General features: G+C 39.7%; 2 protein-coding genes across 2 annotated transcripts; both read left to right on the forward strand.

The window, feature by feature from the left end:
* The first annotated feature begins 16,029 nt into the window (after nt 1-16,029).
* Nucleotides 16,030-17,038, forward strand: LOC134823011 (tRNA-uridine aminocarboxypropyltransferase 2-like). Its single transcript, XM_063834319.1, has one exon. The coding sequence runs from the start codon at nt 16,063-16,065 to the stop codon at nt 16,798-16,800; it is 738 nt and encodes a 245-aa protein (XP_063690389.1). The 5' UTR covers nt 16,030-16,062; the 3' UTR covers nt 16,801-17,038.
* A 167-nt stretch (nt 17,039-17,205) lies between these two features.
* On the forward strand, nt 17,206-22,171 carry LOC134823012 (uncharacterized). The gene is made up of 5 exons (XM_063834320.1): nt 17,206-17,346; nt 17,517-17,715; nt 17,972-18,733; nt 20,181-20,224; nt 20,498-22,171. The coding sequence occupies exons 1-5, from the start codon at nt 17,217-17,219 to the stop codon at nt 20,809-20,811; spliced, it is 1,449 nt and encodes a 482-aa protein (XP_063690390.1). The 5' UTR covers nt 17,206-17,216; the 3' UTR covers nt 20,812-22,171.
* The last annotated feature ends 225 nt before the right edge of the window (nt 22,172-22,396 follow it).

Here is a 22,396-nt window from a genome sequence, read left to right on the forward strand (position 1 = left end):
TTCTGTAGGTGTTCATAATGTAGGTAGCAACTTCTGGACATACAATATACATGTTTCAATGAAACAAGAAATTTTCAATGAAACAAGAAATTTAATTTTAGCACATTTTACAGAATAAAAAGATGTAAAACAATTCATAAAATATAATGCCCATTTGGTGTATGACTTTTTGTCCTTGACTGCTAGTTTGGTTTTGGAAGGACAGGTAACTAACGGGGCAAGGAATGCGCGTGCCTGAAAGCTTTTGCACACACCGAAACGCTAGTTCAGTTAGGTTTTTAGAGACAGGGCTCATTTTAGGACTAGAAGAAATTTGTTAGTAGACATTAGGGGTTCTGTTTATAGTTGTTACTATAGGTTGCAGTCTTGTTGTGACAAAAAGTCTACACTAAAACATGCTTTAGTTTATATTGTGTGGTTCAAGGATATAAAATGTGGCTTCAAGGTGGATATTAAAGAGCTTGCGAAAGATTATGGCCTTTGTATCAATGGTTATAATAAGCTATAAATATCTTAAACTATACAGTGCTAATTAAAAATTTCTTTATACTTCATTCTCAGATTAGATTTAAAAATTCAAAAAAAATATACATTTATTTTATTAATACCTTCTCACACATTCTTTACTCACAGGACAAGACTTGGAAAACAGTAGCCTAGAAGAATTTAATTGAGATGTGTGTGAACAGCCAGTTATAATGTTTGGAAAATAATATTTGTGCAGTCAAAATCTTTTACGGTCCAATCAAGCAGGGCGTGGTTATGCTGATTGGCTAATAGCGCACTTTTAAGTTTTCCTCGCAAGCACATTACACTAGTAGTAAAGTCAGTCATTCTGAACTTTGGGGTTAAAATGTTAAAAATTTTGGTTGACCTAGTGTTGTGGTTGTCAGGTGGGTCTACCTGACAGATAAGAAGGCAGGGTTTCCTCGACGAACATGTGTAACCCTCATATAGGGATATTGGAGCACGGAATTTCATTATCTTGTAGAGCTCGAGGTAACTGTGGTATGTATAGAGATTTTGTATAGCTAGAATATTATTATGCTTGAATATCGGTTTGGTGTGTTCTTTTATGAAAAATTTTTGGTCAAGTTTCTGGTGTCCTATAGGCCTAGTACGTGCACAAGTCTTAAACTTATCAAGGTACGCCAGCCTATCACCAAATAGTACTCTGAGACAGTACTTCTGAGCAGTAAATATTGAGCTTATACGTTGCTTAGCTGCCCCACCCCATACAGATATGGGGTGTTAAGAGCTGCCTCTCGGTTCAGCAAGTTGAATGCATTCTCTGCATCCACTAAGATGATGGCTTCAGTTTCAGGATCTTCAAAGCAGTCCCTCGCAGCATGAACAGCTGCTTCCACTCCTCCCTGAAGACCAGCACACACTTGAATAGGAGCAGTGGCACCAACCAGATCCTTCTGTAGGAGGGTCATCACTGTCTTCCCTATTATCCTTCGTAAGACTTCACCAATGCCAACAGGCCTGACGCCAGGCTTTTTATCCAGGGGAACAAGTCGACATGCTGTTAATGAGGTCAACATCGTTGGATCCAGATTCCTGACACATAGTTTCCTTGCTATCCCTGCTATAGCATTGCATAGATCCTCACACTTCTTACCAAACTGTTTAGAACACAGTAGTCTCTTCCACGCATCCGCATCCATTCCTGAAGGCCCTGCAGCACCCTGTACTCTCTTTGCTGCTTGTCTTATCGATTCCCCGTCAATACTGTCAAAGATAACCGGCTCTACTCTCCTCACTGGTCCACTCAGACAGCTTCCCTTTGATGCAGGTGATGCCTTGGGATGTTTCTCTTTCAGTACTTTTATCACATCTGGAGTGGGTTCAAGAATCCCGGTGGCATTTTCGCCAATCCACCTCATTGCTGCACTGACTTTACCTTTCATCATAAGTCGAGTGAAGACTCTCTCAACATGGCCATGTTCATGTTTCCCCTTTCCCATTCTTCTCTGAATCTCCTGTCCTTCTCGCAGCAATTCTTCTAACTTACCTGCCTGCCACAAAACAAGCCTTCTCTTCAACACTTCAGTGTGTTCCTTTGCTTTGGATCTCTTTGAGGGTTTCTGCAACAGTAGTGATGGCATTATCATCAAAAGGGTCATGGTCACTGATTCCATAGTAAGGCCTCCCCCAGCCTCGGATCTTAGGATTGGATTTGCAAACATTCCTAAGACAAACTGCTTAAGAAAAGCTAAGACAGCAAAAAAAGCTGAGACAAAATTTAAGCGAACCTGAGATGTCAAAATAAGCTAAGACAGCGAAAATTCTTAAGACAAAATTTAAGGAAACCTAAGACAGCGGAAAATCCTGAGACAAAATTTAAGGAAACCCAAGACAGCGAAAAATCCTAAGACAAAATTTAAGAAATCCTGAGACAGCGAAAAATCCTGAGACAAAATTTAAGAAATCCCGAGACAGCGAAAAAACCTGAGACAAAATTTAAGAAATCCCGAGACAGCGAAAAAACCTAAGACAAAATTTAAGAATCCTGAGACGCGCGAAAAAACCTGAGACAAAATTTAAGAAATCCCGAGACAGCGAAAAATCCTGAGACAAAATTTAAGAAAACCTGAGACAGCGAAAAATCCTGAGACAAAATTTAAGAAAACCTGAGACAGCGAGAAATCTTTAGATACAATTTATACAATAACAACAAGAATATACATGGATATTACATCTTTTAATTTCTTGCAAAGAATATAATAAATACAATATTACTAGGTATAGTAGGAATGTCAATAAGTCAATAGAATTTGTTTGAAATCTCTATGTGCCTGCTAATGAAGTGAGTATCCCAGATCATATCTTTACAGGTAGGACTGTATAATGGGGGCCCGATGTTATAGCGGACATCATCCCCCCCCCCCCCCCCCTTACCCCTTCTTACCCCCAGTTCCATAGCGGATATTATGCCAAATTATTGGACGGAGATCGTCAACTAATATTTCTTCGGATATTTCTCCGGTTTGCAGTTCCATAACCTTATCCGGAAACCATCTACGGTAATTTTGTTGATTCTCACAGAGCAAAGTGCTAAGAAACTGCCGCAAACTGCTACAATCTCCGAGAAATCTATTTATTGACTAGCTTGCTAAAATTCATCGTCAAATTACCGCTGCTCGAGTTACCTAGCCAGGCCCATTTCAGTTTTGAGTACTGGAGTCGGTTATCTAGTCAAAGCCTAGCTTTTTTGTAACTTGCAAGTGCTTTTGCGGATTGTCGTGGATTTCGGCAAATAGTCGTGGATTTCGGCGATATTTTCAGATTATTCTTCAATGTCCTCAAACCTGAGCACTGGGACTACTTAAGTTTTTGCTACTATCTGAATTATTTGCTCAAGCTACTGGCTCGCTAGGTTCAAAGGTTTATTTCCTATTTATCATGAAAAAAAAAATTGTGCTGGGTAAAAGTTTACACGGTGTTCACGCAGGTTTGAACTCCCGACCTCGCGCAGAGCTAGCCGATCGCCTAGCCGCCGAGCTACTCGGGTGATGTACTCATGAAATTTTTGATGTCATTATATATTTACCCCTTTTTACCCCCAGTTCCATAGCGGATATTATGCCAAATTATTGGACGGAGATGGTCAACTAATATTTCTTCGGATATTTCTCCGGTTTGCAGTTCCATAACCTTATCCGGAGACCATCTACGGTAATTTTGTTGATTCTCACAGAGCAAAGTGCAAAGAAACTGCCACAAACTGCTACAATCTCCGAGAAATTCCCGGAGAGCTTCATCTCCGTATAACTGTATAATACAGTAGACGGAGCCGGAGAATCATCACCGTAGAAATGGACCTCCGTCTAATAATTTGGCATAATATCCGCTATGGAACTGGGGGGTTAATCTGATTAAAAGCTACAAAAAATTCCAGAAATGAGATGGCTGGTTAAAACCTACCTTTGGAAAGCTCTGATGAACCTGCCCGTGGAGAAATAAACACACTTAACTTCACCTCAATTGAGCAATAACTATTTATCGCTTATTACTTCATTTATTTAGGATGTACAGTGTGCTTCGTAACTAATTTATTATTACAAAGTTTACTTTCTAATAAGCTAAAACGACAACTAATCTTTCGTTTTACTCCCTACTGTACTGGTTTACTCGTCAATCCAGGTATATGAGAATGTGTGAGAATGGTCTTGAAACTCTGAAAAGAGGGAAGCAGTTTTGGGGACGGGGAGATTGAAGCGGGTGGGCGACAAATGAACCCCCCCCCCCCTATTGTAAGCCCCCCGGCTTACAATTGACCCCCCATGCAATTACACTGAGTCAATTGATCTCAGTATAATAACATGGGGGTTAATTGTCGTACTAAGCCCTAGATTGTACCTGCTAATGAGGTGAATATCCCAGATCATAGCTTCACAGGTAGGACTGTATAATGGGGGACCTGATGTTATAGTGGACATCACTTTCCCCTCCCTTATCTGATTAAAGGATACAAAACAGTCAAGAAATGAGATTGGTTAAAACCTACCTTGGGAAAGCTCTGATGGACTAGCCCGTGGAGAAATAAACACACTTAACTTCAGCTCAATTGAGCAATAACTGCCTATTTATTGCTTATAACTTCATTTATTTTGGATGTAGATTGGGCTTCGTTGTGAGATACTATACCTGAGTGATTACTCCGAACTTTCTAAAAAGCTACAAAGTTAACTTTCTGAAAAGCTACAAAGTTAACTTTCCTACTGTACTGGATTACTCGTCAATTCAGGTATAGGAGTATGTATTAGAACGGTCCTGAAACTATGAAAAGAGGGAATTAGCGGTTTTGGGGACGGGAAGATTACAGCATCAAAAACGGGTAGGATGTAGGAGCCTAGGAGGGTAATTATAATAATAAAGGTACTGGGGGATTGAACAACTTACTTACTTTCGGCGATCCTCGATCGAACTCCCATTCACTGTCTGCCTCCACACGTCTTGATGGCACATAACAGTTCGAAGGTCGTCCAACTGGAGCCCAGTGTCACGAGCTACTACGTCCAGGAAGGTGAGTGGTCTCCTTCCACAGTTCCACGGCCGGACTGGGTAAGTCGCCAGGGGAGGATAGAGGAGATAACTTGGTCAGAAGCTCTCATGCAGTGCCCAGCAAATCTGTTACGCCTTGACGCAAGCCTAGGGCTTAGTACGACAATTGACCCCCAACAATTAACCCCCATGTTATTATACTGAGATCAATTGACTCAGTGTAATTGCATGGGGGGTCATATGTAAGCCGGGGGGCCACCTGCTTCAATCTCCCCGTCCCCAAAACTGCTTCCCTCTTTTCAGAGTTTCAAGACCATTCTCACACATTCTCATATACCTGGATTGACGAGTAAACCTGTACAGTAGGGAGTAAAACGAAAGATTAGTTGTCGTTTTAGCTTATTAGAAAGTAAACTTTGTAATAATAAATTAGTTACGAAGCACACTGTACATCCAAAATAAATAAAGTAATAAGCGATAAATAGTTATTGCTCAATTGAGGTGAAGTTAAGTGCGTTTATTTCTCCACAGGCAGGTTCATCAGAGTTATCCAAAGGTAGGTGTTAACCAGCCATCTCATTTCTGGAATTTTTTGTAGCTTTTAATCAGATTAACCCCCCAGTTCCATAGCGGATATTATGCCAAATTATTAGACGGAGGTCCATTTCTACGGTGATGATTCTCCGGCTCCGTCTACTGTATTATACAGTTATACGGAGATGAAGCTCTCCGGGAATTTCTCGGAGATTGTAGCAGTTTGTGGCAGTTTCTTTGCACTTTGCTCTGTGAGAATCAACAAAATTACCGTAGATGGTCTCCGGATAAGGTTATGGAACTGCAAACCGGAGAAATATCCGAAGAAATATTAGTTGACGATCTCCGTCCAATAATTTGGCATAATATCCGCTATGGAACTGGGGGTAAAAAGGGGTAAATATATAATTACATCAAAAATTTCATGAGTACATCACCCGAGTAGCTTGGCGGCTAGGCGATCGGCTAGCTCTGCACGAGGTCGGGAGTTCAAACCTGCGTGAACACCGTGTAAACTTTTACCCAGCACAATTTTTTTTCATGATAAATAGGAAATAAACCTTTGAACCTAGCGAGCCAGTAGCTTGAGCAAATAATTCAGATAGTAGCAAAAACTTAAGTAGTCCCAGTGCTCAGGTTTGAGGACATTGAAGAATAATCTGAAAATATCGCCGAAATCCACGACTATTTGCTGAAATCCACGACAATCCGCAAAAGCACTTGCAAGTTACAAAAAAGCTAGGCTTTGACTAGATAACCGACTCTAGTACTCAAAACTGAAATGGGCCTGGCTAGGTAACTCGAGCAGCGGTAATTTGACGATGAATTTTAGCAAGCTAGTCAATAACTCAATAAGTATATTTCTCGGAGATTGTAGCAGTTTGCGGCAGTTTCTTTGCACTTTGCTCTGTGAGAATCAACAAAATTACCGTAGATGGTCTCCGGATAAGGTTATGGAACTGCAAACCGGAGAAATATCCGAAGAAATATTAGTTGACGATCTCCGTCCAATAATTTGGCATAATATCCGCTATGGAACTGGGGGTAAGAAGGGGTAAGGGGGGGGGGGGGGGAGATGATGTCCGCTATAAAGCTATAACATCGGGCCCCCATTATACAGTCCTACCTGTAAAGATATGATCTGGGATACTCACTTCATTAGCAGGCACATAGAGGTTTCAGACAAATTCTATTGACTTATTGACATTCCTACTATACCTAGTAATATTGTATTTATTATATTCTTTGCAAGAAATTAAAAGATGTAATATCCATGTATATTCTTGTGGCTATTGTATAAATTGTATCTAAAAATTTTTCGCTGTCTCAGGTTTTCTTAAATTTTGTCTCAGGATTTTTCGCTGTCTCAGGTTTTCTTAAATTTTGTCTCAGGATTTTTCGCTGTCTCGGGATTTCTTAAATTTTGTCTCAGGTTTTTTCGCGCGTCTCAGGATTCTTAAATTTTGTCTTAGGTTTTTTCGCTGTCTCGGGATTTCTTAAATTTTGTCTCAGGTTTTTTCGCTGTCTCGGGATTTCTTAAATTTTGTCTCAGGTTTTTTCGCTGTAATAATAATAATAATAGGATTATGGCCACATGGCCATCTCGACAAAACTTGAAACCCAACTGCACTCTACGCTATTGCAGTTCGCACAATATTATCAAAAAGAAAAATGTTCCTATCCGGAACATTTAATGATTAATTATTTTTAGGACGTTAACATGTAGTTCTGAATTTAACAATCAGGAAACATTGATTCCTCGGTATTTAGCAATCAATGGGTTATTAGACATGAAATGTGCATATGAATCATGCTCACATGTATTTATTTTTGACATCAAGGTTTCGCTGAGATCCCAGAAGTGACCCTTTGACGATGCTCCACTCGCTATCAGTTCATTTTTATAACATTGAAGTCGAGCTTTGAATGCGTCTACTGAACTGGCTTCTTTAACCGAACTTGGTACTTTGTTCCAGTAATTGGCAACACGGTTACTGAGGACCTGATTTCCTCTTTTATCTTTTAGGATCTTGGTACCGCTACGTGATATCCTGAAAAGATCTTGTCCATAGTCCACTTTACCCGTCGTTATTTTAAAGGTTTCAATAAGATCACCCCTCATACGGCGCTCCAGTAGTGTTGTTAACTGGAGGATTCTCAGTCTCTCATCGTATGGTAGGATACCAATCCCGTCGATTATTCGTGTAAATTCTCTCTGAACGTCTTCTATCTTCTTAATAGTCCTCCAGTTTCCGTGCTCTGCTGGTAGATTCCACACTTGCACAGCGTATTCGATGTGAGGTCGAACTAGAGTTCTGTAGACATTTAGCATAACAAATTTGTTACGGCAGATCAAACTTCGTTTGATCCAGCCTATAACAGACTTTGCTTTTTTCACGGACTTATCTATATGATCACTCCAGTCCAGGTTTCTGGTAGTTAGAACTCCAAGATCCTTTTCTGCCTTCACTTGGGGGAGGCGTTCCCCATTCATGAAGTACTCGTGCATTGGATTGTTACGCCCAATATGTAGTACCTTACACTTGCCATCCTTCACATTGAATCTTAGGAGCCATTCCTTCTCCCACGCATTGAGTTTCAGTATATCATCTTGTGCAACACTGTGCTTAGCTGTGCTCGTTACTAGCTTAAGATCGTCCGCAAAGAGTGATACGAAGCTCTCAATTCCATCAGGGAGATCATTTATGAAGAGCAGGAAGAGCAGGGGGCCCAGCACGGTTCCTTGAGGGACCCCAGATGTTACAGCAAACACTCTAGAAAATGATGATCCAACCCTGACGCGAAATGTTCTTCCTGTTAGAAAGTCTTCCACGACTGCAAGGGTGTTGCCAGATATTCCAAAGGATTGTAATTTTCTCAGCAATCGTTTGTGTGGTACAGAATCGAAAGCCTTCTGAAAATCGAGATACAGTATATCAGCTGACCCGTCCTTCTCTAGTATCTCACTGACAATGTCCATACATTCCAGTAGGTTCGAGACGCAGGATCTTTTTGGTAGGAAACCGTGTTGTTCATTCACAATCATGGGGGATACGTGAGCTAGAATATGGTTCCTTAAAAACCTCTCAAAGATCTTGGAAAGAACGCACGTTAGGCTAATAGGGCGATAATTGCTGGCTTGGGATTTATCCCCCTTTTTATGCAATGCAGTGACATTTGCCTGCTTCCAGATTTCGGGAATCTTTCCCTCGTTGTAGCATTTTTGGAACAGTGCTGTGACTGAATCAGCAAACTGTTTGTTTTCGGCTAGTGTTTTCAAAAGCTTGGGGTGTATATCATCAGGTCCAACGGACTTCCAGATGTTAACTTTACGAAGTTGATCTTGAACTTCACTTGTATTGAATTTCAGGTCAGGAATCGTCTCCTTTGCGCTGTCTCCGGGTAGTGGGTCAGGTATTGAGGCCTGATCCTCCTTTACAAACGTGCTCTCAAAGAAAATCCCAAGTTGGTTAGCCATATCATGTGCTGAGTGGAGTTCATCCCCACTAGCATCTCTGATTCCAGATATTGCAGCCCTAATCTTGCGCTTGGAGTTCATATAGCTGTAGAAAGCTTTTGGATTTATTTTTAGCTGGGCTGCTGCTTTATTCTCATAGCATATCATGAGCTGCTGTTGCTTCTTCTCGTAAGCACTCTGCTGATGTAGTGCATGATTCAGGTTTTTTGATGTCGGGTCGTTTTCAAAAATAGACCACAGTTTTTCTTTTAGCTTCCGTGCCTTGATTAGACATGGTTTGTCCCAGACCGATCGTGATTTTATTGCACCTGCACGATTTATCCTCAATTTGACGACTGGAACAGCTTCAGCAATGGTGTTGGCATTGGCCTGAATCAGATTCCAGTGCTCTTCAATAGTCAAGTCATGATTGGCACTCCATTGCAGCGGCCCTGCTGTATCAATGATTAGATCTTTGTTTGCTTTTGACCAATTTTTCTTCTGTTGAGTCACATACTCATCATGGTTAGCAATTGACCACTTACTGATAATTCCCACATGGTCTGATTTTCCCAGCGGTGCGGTTATTTGAACTTCCTGAAATATGGCGGGGTCTGAAGTCATAACATTGTCAAGAGTTGACGATTGCACTGTTGTTAAAACCTTCCTTCTGCGAGTTTTAACATCGTCTCCGATAACCCAACTGAGATCATGTTTTGCGAAAAAATCAAGATAGCACTGTTGAATCAGGAATTTTTGATTAATTGAATTATTCGGACATTTAACTACACCTAAATCCCACACAACATCAGGAAGATTGAAATCTCCCATCATGATTAGTTCGGTATTAGGGGCTAGATTTTCAATCGCTACGGACAGATTAGATAACATTGATTGACACTTATCGATTGTTAATGAAGGGGATCGGTATATAACAAATAATGCAATATCAATACAATCAGAATTTAGCATGACACATATGCAATCAGGTACATTTATTGTTACATTGTGAGATTGGATAGAATCATGCACATATATACAAGAACCACCACCTTTCCCCGTTAATCGATCTACTCTATACAGCCTAAAGTTCGCTAATGCTACCTCTGCATCATACACATCTGCACTGAACATTGTTTCTGTAATTCCCAAAACCTTGCAGTCGCTGGATTCGGCTACAATTTGCAGTTCACTGATTTTATTCTTCAAGTCATTTGCATTTGAATAAAAAACTTTCAGAAAATGACTAGCATTGTTTCTTAGTTTAGAGTTATAACTAGAGACAGCTAATAGGTCGCAACGTTGCCGGAGTTTTCCGATTCCGTACCACCTGTCAATAGTCCCTTGGAACCACTGTCCTTCGTCCGCTCCCGTCTTTTTTGCCGCGCCTCGTAGTTCGCCCTTCTTTCAGCCTGGGATAAGTCTGGATTTATCCAGTAGTCCTCACCATCCTTGAGAACCTTGCAGCCATTTCCGTACTTGTGCTTGCTACGGGCAAGATCTGGTGTCGCAAGCACAACAACAAGGGGTCGTGGCTTTGTTCTTTCCTTATTAGAGCCAGACCCGAGAGGGGGACCAGCTCTGTAGCAGCGTTCTATCTGGTCGGTTGTGACATCTAGAACCGTGGCAGCTATCAGCTTATCGGCTGCGATCCTGTCCTTTATCTCTGTTAGTGAGCTCTCGGGAACAGTAGTGATCACGACGTTCCTGATACGCTTCTCTTTGTCGAACACATCAGCTTCCTGTCGAGCTGTGGTCTGAGATACAATCTCAGACTGGCTTTCCTTAAGCGCAGATGCTAAACTGTTCTCGAAACATTTCTTCGTCTCGCGGCCAATGATACTTTCTGTATTCTTCACAACGTCAGCAAATGTTTTTGTCATTTTGTCTGTTTTGACTATCGTGGAGACAGTTTCAGTCATAATCTCTTTCAGGTGTTCTTTAACGACCTGCTTCACTTCTTTCTTCATATCTATACCTGATACATCAAGATCTTGCTTCCTGTCTCGGGATTTCTTAAATTTTGTCTCAGGATTTTTCGCTGTCTCAGGATTTCTTAAATTTTGTCTTAGGATTATTCTGCTGTCTTAGGATTATTCTGCTGTCTTAACTTTTGCACCTGTGTCTCAGGAATTTTTGCAAATCTAATCCTAAGATCCGAGGCTGGGGGAGGCCTATAGTACTGCCTGCTGAAAAATTGTTGGCCACTTTAGTCATTTCCTCGATGAATGCTTTTCCTGCAGCCCCTGAGGGAAGCAGAAATATGTTTCTTCTCCATTTGACTACAACACCATATATTCCCTCACATTGTGTTAGAACTTCCCCACTATTCCATGATCCTAATTTCAATTGAGATGGATCCCTTACATTTTCATAACCTGGGAAACAGCACTCCTTTCCCTCTTCTTCCACAATATGAGGGTCCTTTGATATTGGAGTAGATGGTTGTACACTTTCTTCGACCTGTCTCCTCAACTTTCGGATAGCTTCAGTTATGGGGTTTTCGTCTTCGTCTTCGTTGCTCTTCTCCTCCTTGCCACATCTTTGACATGACCACTCAGAATCCTCATTTTCTGCTAGGTCTTTAAACTGCAACTCCGACAGTCCACTACATGCCGCATGGAACCATCGTCCACATTTTCCTTCACATTGAATACAATCACATATTACCTCCTTTGAACAAAATCCACAGATATCAGCTTTCTTTCCAGTTTGCTTTCCTACTTTGGACCTAGTGTCCATTTTTCTTGTGTCAGGCATTCCAACCCAAAAATGGGAACCACTACTGTTGCCGAGTCGGTTACCAGCAGACACTGAAGCTTACCGCTGTCAGCCCCTACTGGATACGAGTCTCCTTAACAGTAGTGGACCCAAATTTGGGATCTGATGGAGTAGTCTCAACACCAGAGGATTTTACAGCTCAAGCAAAAAAAAAGGGAGATTAGCCTCAAAAGAAATTTAATGCTGCTAGAAAGCTTCAATAAGGTCCCCACGTATTCGCCGCTCTGCCAGCGTTGTCAAATTGAGGATTTCCAGTCTACGGCTGTAAGGAAGAGTACCCACCTCATCAATCAGACGGGTAAACCGCCTCTGGACGCTCTCCAGCTCCAAAACAGTCCCCCAACTTCCATGAGCCGCAGGTGGATTCCACAATTGGACACAATACTCAAGATGAGGTCTTATTAAAGCTTTATATATAGCAATCATAACAACCTTTTCTCTAATAACTAAATTCCTTACAATCCAACAAATCATACGATTTGCCTTAGCGATACATGCTTTGATCTGTTCGTTCCAAAGCAGGGAGCTATGGGTAATAACCCCCAAATCTTTTTCCTGTGCAGATACTTCAAGTTCTATACCATTTACCTTATAATTTAAATTAGGATTGTTGTTAAAATTAATGTGCACTACTTTGCACTTGGCAGGATTAAATTGTAAAAGCCAAATACTTTCCCAAACTTCTAATTCTTCGATATCTTCAGCAACACTACCGTGGTTAGCTGCATTACCAATTAATTTAAGATCATCAGCAAATAACTTTATCTTATTTTTTACAAGGTCAGGCAAATCATTAATATACAGAATGAATAGGAGAGGGCCTAGAACTGACCCCTGAGGAACACCAGATAAAACATGTTTAACCTCGGACCATTGTCCTTCTACAGAAACCCTCATAGTCCTGTCTGTCAGAAAATCTTTAATAACATTTAACACCTTTCCTTTGACACCAAAGCCTTCCAATTTAGACAGAAGTCTAAAGTGGGGGACTGTGTCGAATGCCTTACTAAAATCAAAGTATAGAAGATCAACCGGGGCACCTTCATCTAAAATGTCAAGAATGTCATCAAATGTCTCTAAAAGATTAGATAAACACGATTTACCCTTAACAAATCCATGCTGATGCTTCGAAATTCGATGTTCTAGAAAATTTAATACATGTGCTCTCACCAACTTTTCATACACTTTGCACAAAATACACGTTAATGAAACTGGTCTATAATTTAAGGGGTCCGATTTAATACCCTTTTTAAACAATGCTACAACAGATGCAGATTTCCACACTGCAGGTAAAGATCCTGTATCTGAACACTTTTGAAATAATTTAGTCAATGCTTCAACAAAATTGTTGTCATAAGCTAGCGATTTCAACAACTTCGGATGAACACCATCCGGACCAGAACTCTTAAAAATGTTAAGCTTTAAAAGTTGCTTTTTTATATCAGAACTGCTGACTTCCATATCATCAATATCATCAATACTCTCATTGTCAGGTCTTAAATTCTCAGTTTTAGGGAGAGGGCCAGGTGGTTCACGCACAAAAACAGAGCTAAAGGCACTTGCGAGTACCTCAGCTGACTCAGTTGAACTATCTGTGCGTGTACCATCTCCTCTATCTAAAGAAACCACACTTGATTTAATTTGACGTTTATTTCGTAAATAAGAGTAAAAAGACTTACAATTCTGCTTTAGATTAGATGTAATTTTCTTTTCATAGTTAACTTTAGCTTTAATTTCTGCTACTTCATAAGTATGTTGTTTGCTACTTGCATAACTAAAATTAACATCAGATGGATTAATATCAAACTCAGCCCATGCTTTATCTTTATTCTTTCTCATTCGTTTAAGTGCAGATGTACTCCATGGCAACTTGACAGGTCTGTTGTCGAGATAAACCGAAGCAGTTGGAACAGCTGCAGCAACAGTCTCCAGTTTACCATGTAATTCAGCCCACATATCTTGAACATCATTGGTAGAACTATAATCCCAGTCGATATTTTTCAAACTAAAATTTAATAACTCTTCAGAGGAAATCTTACCCCATATAGGTTTGACAATCTTCTCTTTTAAACATTTGCTAGTATCCGGCGAAACAACTAGTTCGACAAGTATCCCAACATGATCACTCTTACCAAGCGGAGAAACGATCTTACAACCGTTGACAAGAGCATCATTTGTATACAGGACCTGATCAAGAAGACTCTCCTGGAGAGTATCCTTCACAAGCCGTCTTCTAGTTGTCTCGTTGGTGAAATACCAAGTTAAACCACTGTCATTGAAAACATCCATGAATTTGATTAAATTAAGTGATGAAATTGTCAGAGCAGAATACACAGGTAACAGAAATTGTCCACTGTTACCAATATTATATATGAAATATCAACAGTCAAATATATATATAATACACATCTTCTCCATCATATAAGGGCAGGGATGAGGTTGTAAGAGACTTCTGATGAAGGGGTCTCATATTTTGAGTCCATTTTCTTGCATTTGTAACCTCGTAGAGCAATGACTTCTGTCCTTAACATTGCAAATCATATTCTTGTCCTCATATGCCTCACCTCGTCGCAATATCTCTCTTTTTTCCTGACTATGAGGTCCGAGCGTGCTAAATCACGATTCGAGATTGTTCTAAGAGGGCCCCCCCCCCACAGTTGAAACCAACTTCTATCGATGTATTTTCGGACGCTGATTCCGACTCACCCCCCTATGACATGCTTTTTGAGGATTGCGTTAGGGTTAGGTTTGGGATCAGATAAAAGGGTTTCGAATAGTCGTTAAGGATCAGCTTGAGAACAGGTTGAAAAATTCACGTGACAGTTGAGTGTAGAGTGATTAATTATCATTCTATGAGGTCTGATGATCTGTTTACAAACCGCTTACACTCTTTGGGTATGCCTCCAAAGTCCATATGTGAGAAATACAGCCGTGGTGAAGGTGGCATTCACCACATTCAACACTCTCCAAGTACTCATCCTTCTTCTCCTTCTCGTTCTTTTCGTATACTTCTTGAAGGTTTTCGTCCTGTTTGATAAGCAATTGGGGTGTGAAACCCTTATGTCAAGAAATGTCTTATCGAATGGAGTCCAAACTCCCCTAGCAGATACGTCAACCTGAGCTTGGTCTGGTTGAATGAAACAAGAAATTCAATGAAAAAAGAAATTTAATTATTTATATATAGGGGTATTGGCATTGAATTTCATTATCTTGTAGAGCTCAAGGTAACTGTGGTATGTATAGAGATTTTGTATAGATAGAATATTATTATACTTGAATATCGGTTTGGTGTGCTCTTTTATGGAAAATTTCCTGGTGTCTTATAGGCCTAGTACGTGCACAAGTCTTAAACTTATCAAGGTTCGCCAGCCTATCACCAAATAGTACTCTGAGACGTACTTCTGAGCGGTAAATAGTACTTCTAGCGGCTCCATGTCAGAAAACTTGATCTACAGAATATAATGCGGAGGTTGGCTGGCTCTTTTATAATAAATACGACACTCCAATTTACAGAATGCTTGTTATAGAATAAAACAAATAAATATTATCAGACTATACATGCAGCATGAGTAACTGGTGGATAAGCCCTCGGTAAAAACGGATCCGGAAAAATCATTGTGGCACTCGGGTCCTTGGTATTGTCGTCGGTATATTCATTACCTACGTTCTGCTTTCATAGTTTAAACAATAGTGAGTTCTAAACATAAATATAACAGCTTTAAACCGACTAAGTATGAATGAATGAAATACCTGACAATCTACACTCCTATAAAAATTAAAAAAGCATGAGTAACTCGTAGTGATGTATGATTTCTAAAAACTTTAAATTAAATTTGGCGCTCACAGGTCCTCATGATCATGTGATCGCCGCAAAAGGTTCTGTAAATGCGAAGGGCACCTTCGAGCTTATATTATTCACCTTACTGAGGCAGTCAACCAACGCGCGGCTTTATTTTTATGATATGATATGTTTTGATTGTTATTAATAAATACCAAAATTTAAATTTGTTTTCCTAAAAAAATTTGTTTTCCTACAGTTGAGCGGGCCTGAGCTATGGATCCGTCACGTTGGCAATGTAGGCTGAGTTCCAGCTAGTTATTGTCTCCAATACAGTCCTGATAAAGATTTTGTATTATTTCTAAATTTGATTTGTTATGTGACAAGAAATGCAATATTTGTTTGACAATCCTTATAAATTTATTTCATATTTGAAAAATAATAATGATAAATATTTAATGTGATAACCTTAGTATGAAACCATTGTCTAGTTGCTTGATAAATGGATGACTTGTTTAACGAGTTTCCTGTATCAGAAGAATTGTTCGAAGAACCAGTTCAAAGACCATCTTGTTCTGTTTGTGCTCGACCTCTGCCTGTTTGTGTATGCCATTTAATAACCAAAGAATTGCAGGTTGCAACCAAAGTAATAGTTCTTCAACATCCTGCTGAACAGAATAGACAGCTTAGAACTGTGCCTCTGCTTGAAGCTTCATTAGAGAAAGACAAATGTATGGTACTGGTTGGAAAAAGATTTAAAAATCTCGAAGAGATATTATCAGTGCCAACAGCTTTACTTTTTCCTGGCAAAGATGCCACTGATTGCAGTGAAATTATTCCTGGTACCTATAAGCAACTTATATGTCTGGATGGAACATGGCCTCAAGCTCGTAGACTTTACCAGAAGAATCGTCAATTGCACAACATTCCTAAAGTTATGTTAAATTCTCCTCGTAAGAGTGTCTATTTAATTCATTCGCAACCTACAGCACATCACCTCAGTACCTTGGAATCAGTGGCCAGAGCAATTCAAGAAATGGAAAAACTCGACGGCTTAGAGGAGAAACTGATTGCTCCTTTGAAAGAGATGGTCAGAACACAATTTAGACATGGTGCTTGTGCCCATAGTACACAGGACGAAGCTAAGGCAATTCGAAAACAACAGGTAAAAGATGGAGAAGCAGAAAAAGACTTCACCATTGCGCTCCAATTAGATAATTTTGATTATGACTCCTTTTGATAAAACTGATCATAAAACTACCAAGCTTGTTCATATTACGGCAAATTCTAGATAACTGTACCTTTTGCTTTTTGACCCTCAATTTACCGTGAACAAATTAATCAAATCATGGTCACCAGAAACCAGTAATTAATACAATTTGATCAGATTGACATTTTTTATTTAGCCAGGCTATTGCATTATATGTTGATTGGCAATGGATTTTTATATGTTTTTTTTGTGGTATTATCAAGTTGACAGAAAACTTCAGAGTCTTAATCTTGAACAAAAATAGTTAAAATTAAATGATTTACGGAGTAATACTATTTGTCTCAAATTTTGATGTTAATTAATGTTTTCAGTCACTGTTAAATTCTAAATTTTTAACCAAATTCCTGGTATCTAAACATGTTTTCATCTATAAGCTTGCAGAATATATGTATGTGTTAACAAGCTCTCCCTATGTTTCAAACCTTTTTGCGAAGCAAAAATCAGAACTGAACTTTGACTCAAACGAAGACTTCATCTTGTTTCTCCTAAGAAATACTTGCAAACTTGCTTCTTTTGGTAAGAAAATCGTTCTCAAATTTTGTCGTTGTTGTTCATTAAACATGATGAGTAACTATTTAAAAGTGTTCTCCAAAGATTACACAGTACTTAATTGATCCTCCTCCCCTATGATTAAAATAATGATATTTTTCTGTTGGTAACTTATATAATCATTATTCCCTCTACAGCAAACCAGCTAAGTCCAGTGCTCAACAAGCTACTAGACTACTCTATAACAGATGTCAACTCCCCCTGTCCCTCTAAAACACCCTCTGAATGCTCTACAAAAAGTCCCAGTAGATACAATCCTCCCAGCAGTCCACAACAACCGACTGCTTCCTCAGCTGATATTCAACAAATACTCGACACTGTCAACCGAAACAAAAAGTTTGTTTTTTTGCTATCATTTAAATTTTTCATACTGTGCTTTTAGTTTCAAGCAATACATCTATTTCCATTTTTGTACACAAAAATTATTGTCAAAATTATTGTCAAAATTATTGTCAAAATTATTGTCAAAATTATTGTCAAAATTATTGTCAAAATTATTGTCAAAATTATTGTCAAAATTTACCAGAATATACCTATTAAAGAATAATTATCTACTATCTATTCAAAGTTTTAATTCAAAGATGCTTTTCAGGGTAACTACCGAAAGTAGAGAAAGAAACACGGATGAATTAGATAGAAATCCTCACGAGCCAGAAAAAGAGGAATCTGATCACAAAGAAGCTGATGAAGAGTCAAATTTAGACAAACGAGAGAGGTTTCACAGTGACAGCAGTATCTCCGAAAATGAAGGAATGGATACTAGCTCTGACTCAGAAGATTTACCCGAACCACAAATAGCTTCATTCCAAAGTCCCTCTGAAAAGAACAGCACTTCAAAAGAAGAACCTGCCAGGAGCTCCCACCATCAGGATTCTCCTCCTAGAAGAGATAGTAGTGAAGGATCACCACAAACCTCCTACCAACCTCCCATATCACCTGATTCTAAGGAAGGAGAAGAAGAGGAGGAGCGAATGTTGTTTGACCCAGCCGATCTGATGCAGAAATCAACTGCTGCACTGCAAGTTTCGGACGAGGTCATGAAACCTCACTCCTCACTGAAACCTCTACCTCCTAATTCCTCTCTTCCTGCTGAACCTCCAGTTGAAATACGACCTTCATCCACACAAACACAGCGCCTTGTTCTACCAAGACAATCCTCTCCTTTCAAAAGTGGTCACCTCATCGCAGTTCCACTAGCTATAGGAAACGATATGAAAGGAATACCATTACCTCCAATACACCCTACCTCACATCCGGGTCCTGGATACTCTACAACTATTTCACAACCCACCCGACCTCCCCCTGTTTCTACCTCTACTCCTAAACCTCCCGTCAAGGATACCGAGCAAAACAGGTACCATATATAATAGTAGATTAATTAGAAACTCTCATTGTTTAGACCGGGTGTTACATCAGCTCCTAGTTATCCTAGTAGTAGCTCCTGATATAGGGCACCTGATATAGGGCTCCTGATATAGGGCTCCTGATATAGGGCTCCTGATATAGGGCTCCTGATATAGGGCTCCTGATATAGGGCTCCTGATAAAGGGCTCCTGATATAGGGCTCCTGATATAGGGCTCCTGATATAGGGCTCCTGATATAGGGCTCCTGATATTGGGCTCCTGATATAGGGCTCCTGATATTGGGCTCCTGATATAGGGCTCCTGATATAGGGCTCCTGATATTGGGCTCCTGATAAAGGGCTCCTGATATAGGGCTCCTGATATAGGGCACCTGATATTGGGCTCCTGATATAGGGCACCTGATATAGGGCTCCTGATATAGGGCTCCTGATATAGGGCTCCTGATATAGGGCTCCTGATATAGGGCTCCTGATATAGGGCTCCTGATATAGGGCTCCTGATATAGGGCTCCTGATAAAGGGCTCCTGATAAAGGGCTCCTGATATAGGGTTCCTGATATAGGGCTCCTGATATAGGGCTCCTGATATAGGGCTCCTGAAACCTGATATAGGTCAGAAACTCTCATTGTTTAGACCGGGTGTTACATCAGCTCCTAGTTATCCTAGTAGTAGCTCCTGATATAGGGCACCTGATATAGGGCTCCTGATATAGGGCTCCTGATATAGGGCTCCTGATATAGGGCTCCTGATATAGGGCTCCTGATATAGGGCTCCTGATATAGGGCTCCTGATAAAGGGCTCCTGATATAGGGCTCCTGATATAGGGCTCCTGATATAGGGCTCCTGAAACCTGATATAGGGCTCCTGATATAGGGCTCCTGATATAGGGCTCCTGATATAGGGCTCCTGATATAGGGCTCCTGATAAAGGGCTCCTGATATAGGGCTCCTGATATAGGGCTCCTGATATAGGGCTCCTGATATAGGGCTCCTGATATTGGGCTCCTGATATAGGGCTCCTGATATTGGGCTCCTGATATAGGGCTCCTGATATAGGGCTCCTGATATAGGGCTCCTGATATTGGGCTCCTGATAAAGGGCTCCTGATATAGGGCTCCTGATATAGGGCACCTGATATTGGGCTCCTGATATAGGGCACCTGATATAGGGCTCCTGATATAGGGCTCCTGATATAGGGCTCCTGATATAGGGCTCCTGATATAGGGCTCCTGATATAGGGCTCCTGATATAGGGCTCCTGATAAAGGGCTCCTGATAAAGGGCTCCTGATATAGGGTTCCTGATCCTGATATAGGGCACCTGATATAGGGCTCCTGATATAGGGCTCCTGATATAGGGCTCCTGATATAGGGCTCCTGAAACCTGATATATGTCATCTGATATAGGTCTACATTTAATCAGTTATTATTTCATTTCAGAGAGAATCTTAACGTTACTAATGAGATGGAATCTGATAATCCAGGTATCTTGAGATTAATAATAAGCAGTTTTAGTTTATTTCAAGTTAATTAAATTCTCAATTATTTAAGTTAATTCTTAAACCACTATCCTTATTGCATGAGCAGATCATAACTCAGCGAACTACCAAAATCTTCTAAAAGAATGAAACATCAACAGTTATCATACCATTAACGAGTTGTTAATTTTAAATTCTATTGATTTGAAGTAATTAATTTTAACTAAATTCTACATTACAAATTTCTGAATAATTCACATTTCACACCTTTCTCCTTAGATAAGCTATACATCTGTCCCATCTGCAACAAAGAGTTTAAAGGCAGCGGCCGGGTCCGGAACTGTAAGATCCATATTAACACAGTTCACCTCAAACACAAGCCCTACAAATGTAACTTCTGCAACGTTCGGTTCGGCTACAAGGACTACATGAAGCGGCACCTGATCCGGCACCACAAGTCCCTGTTTTACTCGTACGGTACGGAGAGCGTACTGGAGAAGTACACCACGTACGATTTAGAAGACCCGGGCCAGCCACAGGAGCACGATAGTATACACGAGGGACGGGACCAGAGAGACACAACGGGACTGTGAACTGGAGAGAGAGAGAGACTCCTTATATGGGCATCACGTGCTGTGTGAGAGAGTGCTGTGTGTATATTTCATATGTTGCTGATTATAAAACTTCTGATAAGAGAGCTGGTGTGATAGAGATAGTTGATTAGTGAAATTGCGAGAATTAAAGTGAACATGATATCCGTGATGTGTGATCAGGACTGTGTGATGTGTGATCAGGACTGTGTGATAACTGAATGTGAGTTGATCATTATCGTCTGCGTGTTCGATAAAAGGGAACTGAGAGCTTTATGCAAATGAAAGTGGAGTGATTGAAATTGTTAGGGGCTGTAAGGAGCTGTAAGGAGCTGTAAGGAGCTGTAGTTTTTAGTGCCTGATATTATTCTTCTTCACTAGCTAAAAAGGATCATGAATAACAATGAAATCTAGTTTATTTATAGATTCCTTATTGTATAGTTAGAGTATGCGCTATTTTAGGACATTTCATCCTCTAGTCGTTTTCGATGCCAGACTTTTTGATTAGGGAAAAAATTAATCCGATGGCTTCAAATTTTCATAAAATAATGATTATTTAATTTGTAAATAATGAAGTTAACTTAGTTAATAGGTATCTTTATCAGTTATCGTTCTCGAAAGTAACAGCTAACTACGAGTACAATTCTATTTTTAAAGGCTCATTCAATTAAGCTTACTTAAGTTATTAATTATAATAGATCCTTGAATAGGCTGTAGCGTAGAGGATCGCCGTTTTCCTTAGTTGCTTGAATACCGTTAAAATATAAATTTTCCATTTGTCGTACTAAAATGATTGTGTATTTAATTAATTAAAACCGCTAAAAGAAGTAGGTAAATTTCCTTGTACTGTAAAAGTCGTTTCAAGATTTCTGGACTGATGTGGTAGACTTATTATTTTTCGAAATTGAAGATGAATTGAGATAATTATGTAATTGATTGCTAAATATTGCCATGCAGTAAGTTCGAATAGAAGGGGACATCAGATCTAAACCTAATGCTGTTGTTATGGGAATGAGAATTTGACAACTTGTTCGTAGCGGATAAAAAGAAGATTGCTATAAACAATTTTGAAACTCCTGTTTTTTTTTTCTAAAAGTCGTTATTAATTGATGATTTGTTGAAATGTCTCCAAAGCGGACTTTTCTTTTATTAAGTATTAATTTATTCGGTAAGTTTTTTATGTCTTGATAATTACGTTATGTTGCTATGTTATGATAAGTCTCGCTACAATATGCTCATATATGGTCATTCATCGTGTCGTTACGTCGCATTTAAAAGCATGGCATGCCCATATTTGGGCATTGCGATGACGTGACATAATGATGGTAGTAAGAACCTCTTAATTAAATAGTTCTTTTACCCATATCTGTTGTCTCATTGCTACTTGCTCATGGATACTTCTTTTATTAATGACATGTTAAGATTGATATGAAATCTTAAATAAAAAAGTACTGATGAATTGTATGCCCTGAATTCTAATTACCTCTTTCTTTGTCACTTCTGTGCTTTAGATACGGATACAGGCCAGGTACAATATAAACTGTGTCTTTTTCAGCTTAATCTAATAAGTTATAACGAATACTCTTAA

Source organism: Bolinopsis microptera, chromosome 11, assembly GCF_026151205.1.
Source record: "Bolinopsis microptera isolate Bmic1 chromosome 11, MBARI_Bmic_1.0, whole genome shotgun sequence".
NCBI classification, from domain to species: Eukaryota; Metazoa; Ctenophora; class Tentaculata; order Lobata; family Bolinopsidae; genus Bolinopsis; species Bolinopsis microptera.

What these genes read in the sequence shown, in the direction of transcription:
- LOC134823011 (XM_063834319.1), top strand. Translation starts at nt 16,063, where the DNA reads ATGGATGACTTGTTTAACGAGTTTCCTGTATCAGAAGAATTGTTCGAA.
- LOC134823012 (XM_063834320.1), top strand. Translation starts at nt 17,217, where the DNA reads ATGTATGTGTTAACAAGCTCTCCCTATGTTTCAAACCTTTTTGCGAAG. An exon ending in ACTGTCAACCGAAACAAAAA is followed by an intron (nt 17,716 to 17,971) that starts GTTTGTTTTTTT and finishes GATGCTTTTCAG; the next exon opens with GGTAACTACCGAAAGTAGAG. An exon ending in GATGGAATCTGATAATCCAG is followed by an intron (nt 20,225 to 20,497) that starts GTATCTTGAGAT and finishes CTTTCTCCTTAG; the next exon opens with ATAAGCTATACATCTGTCCC.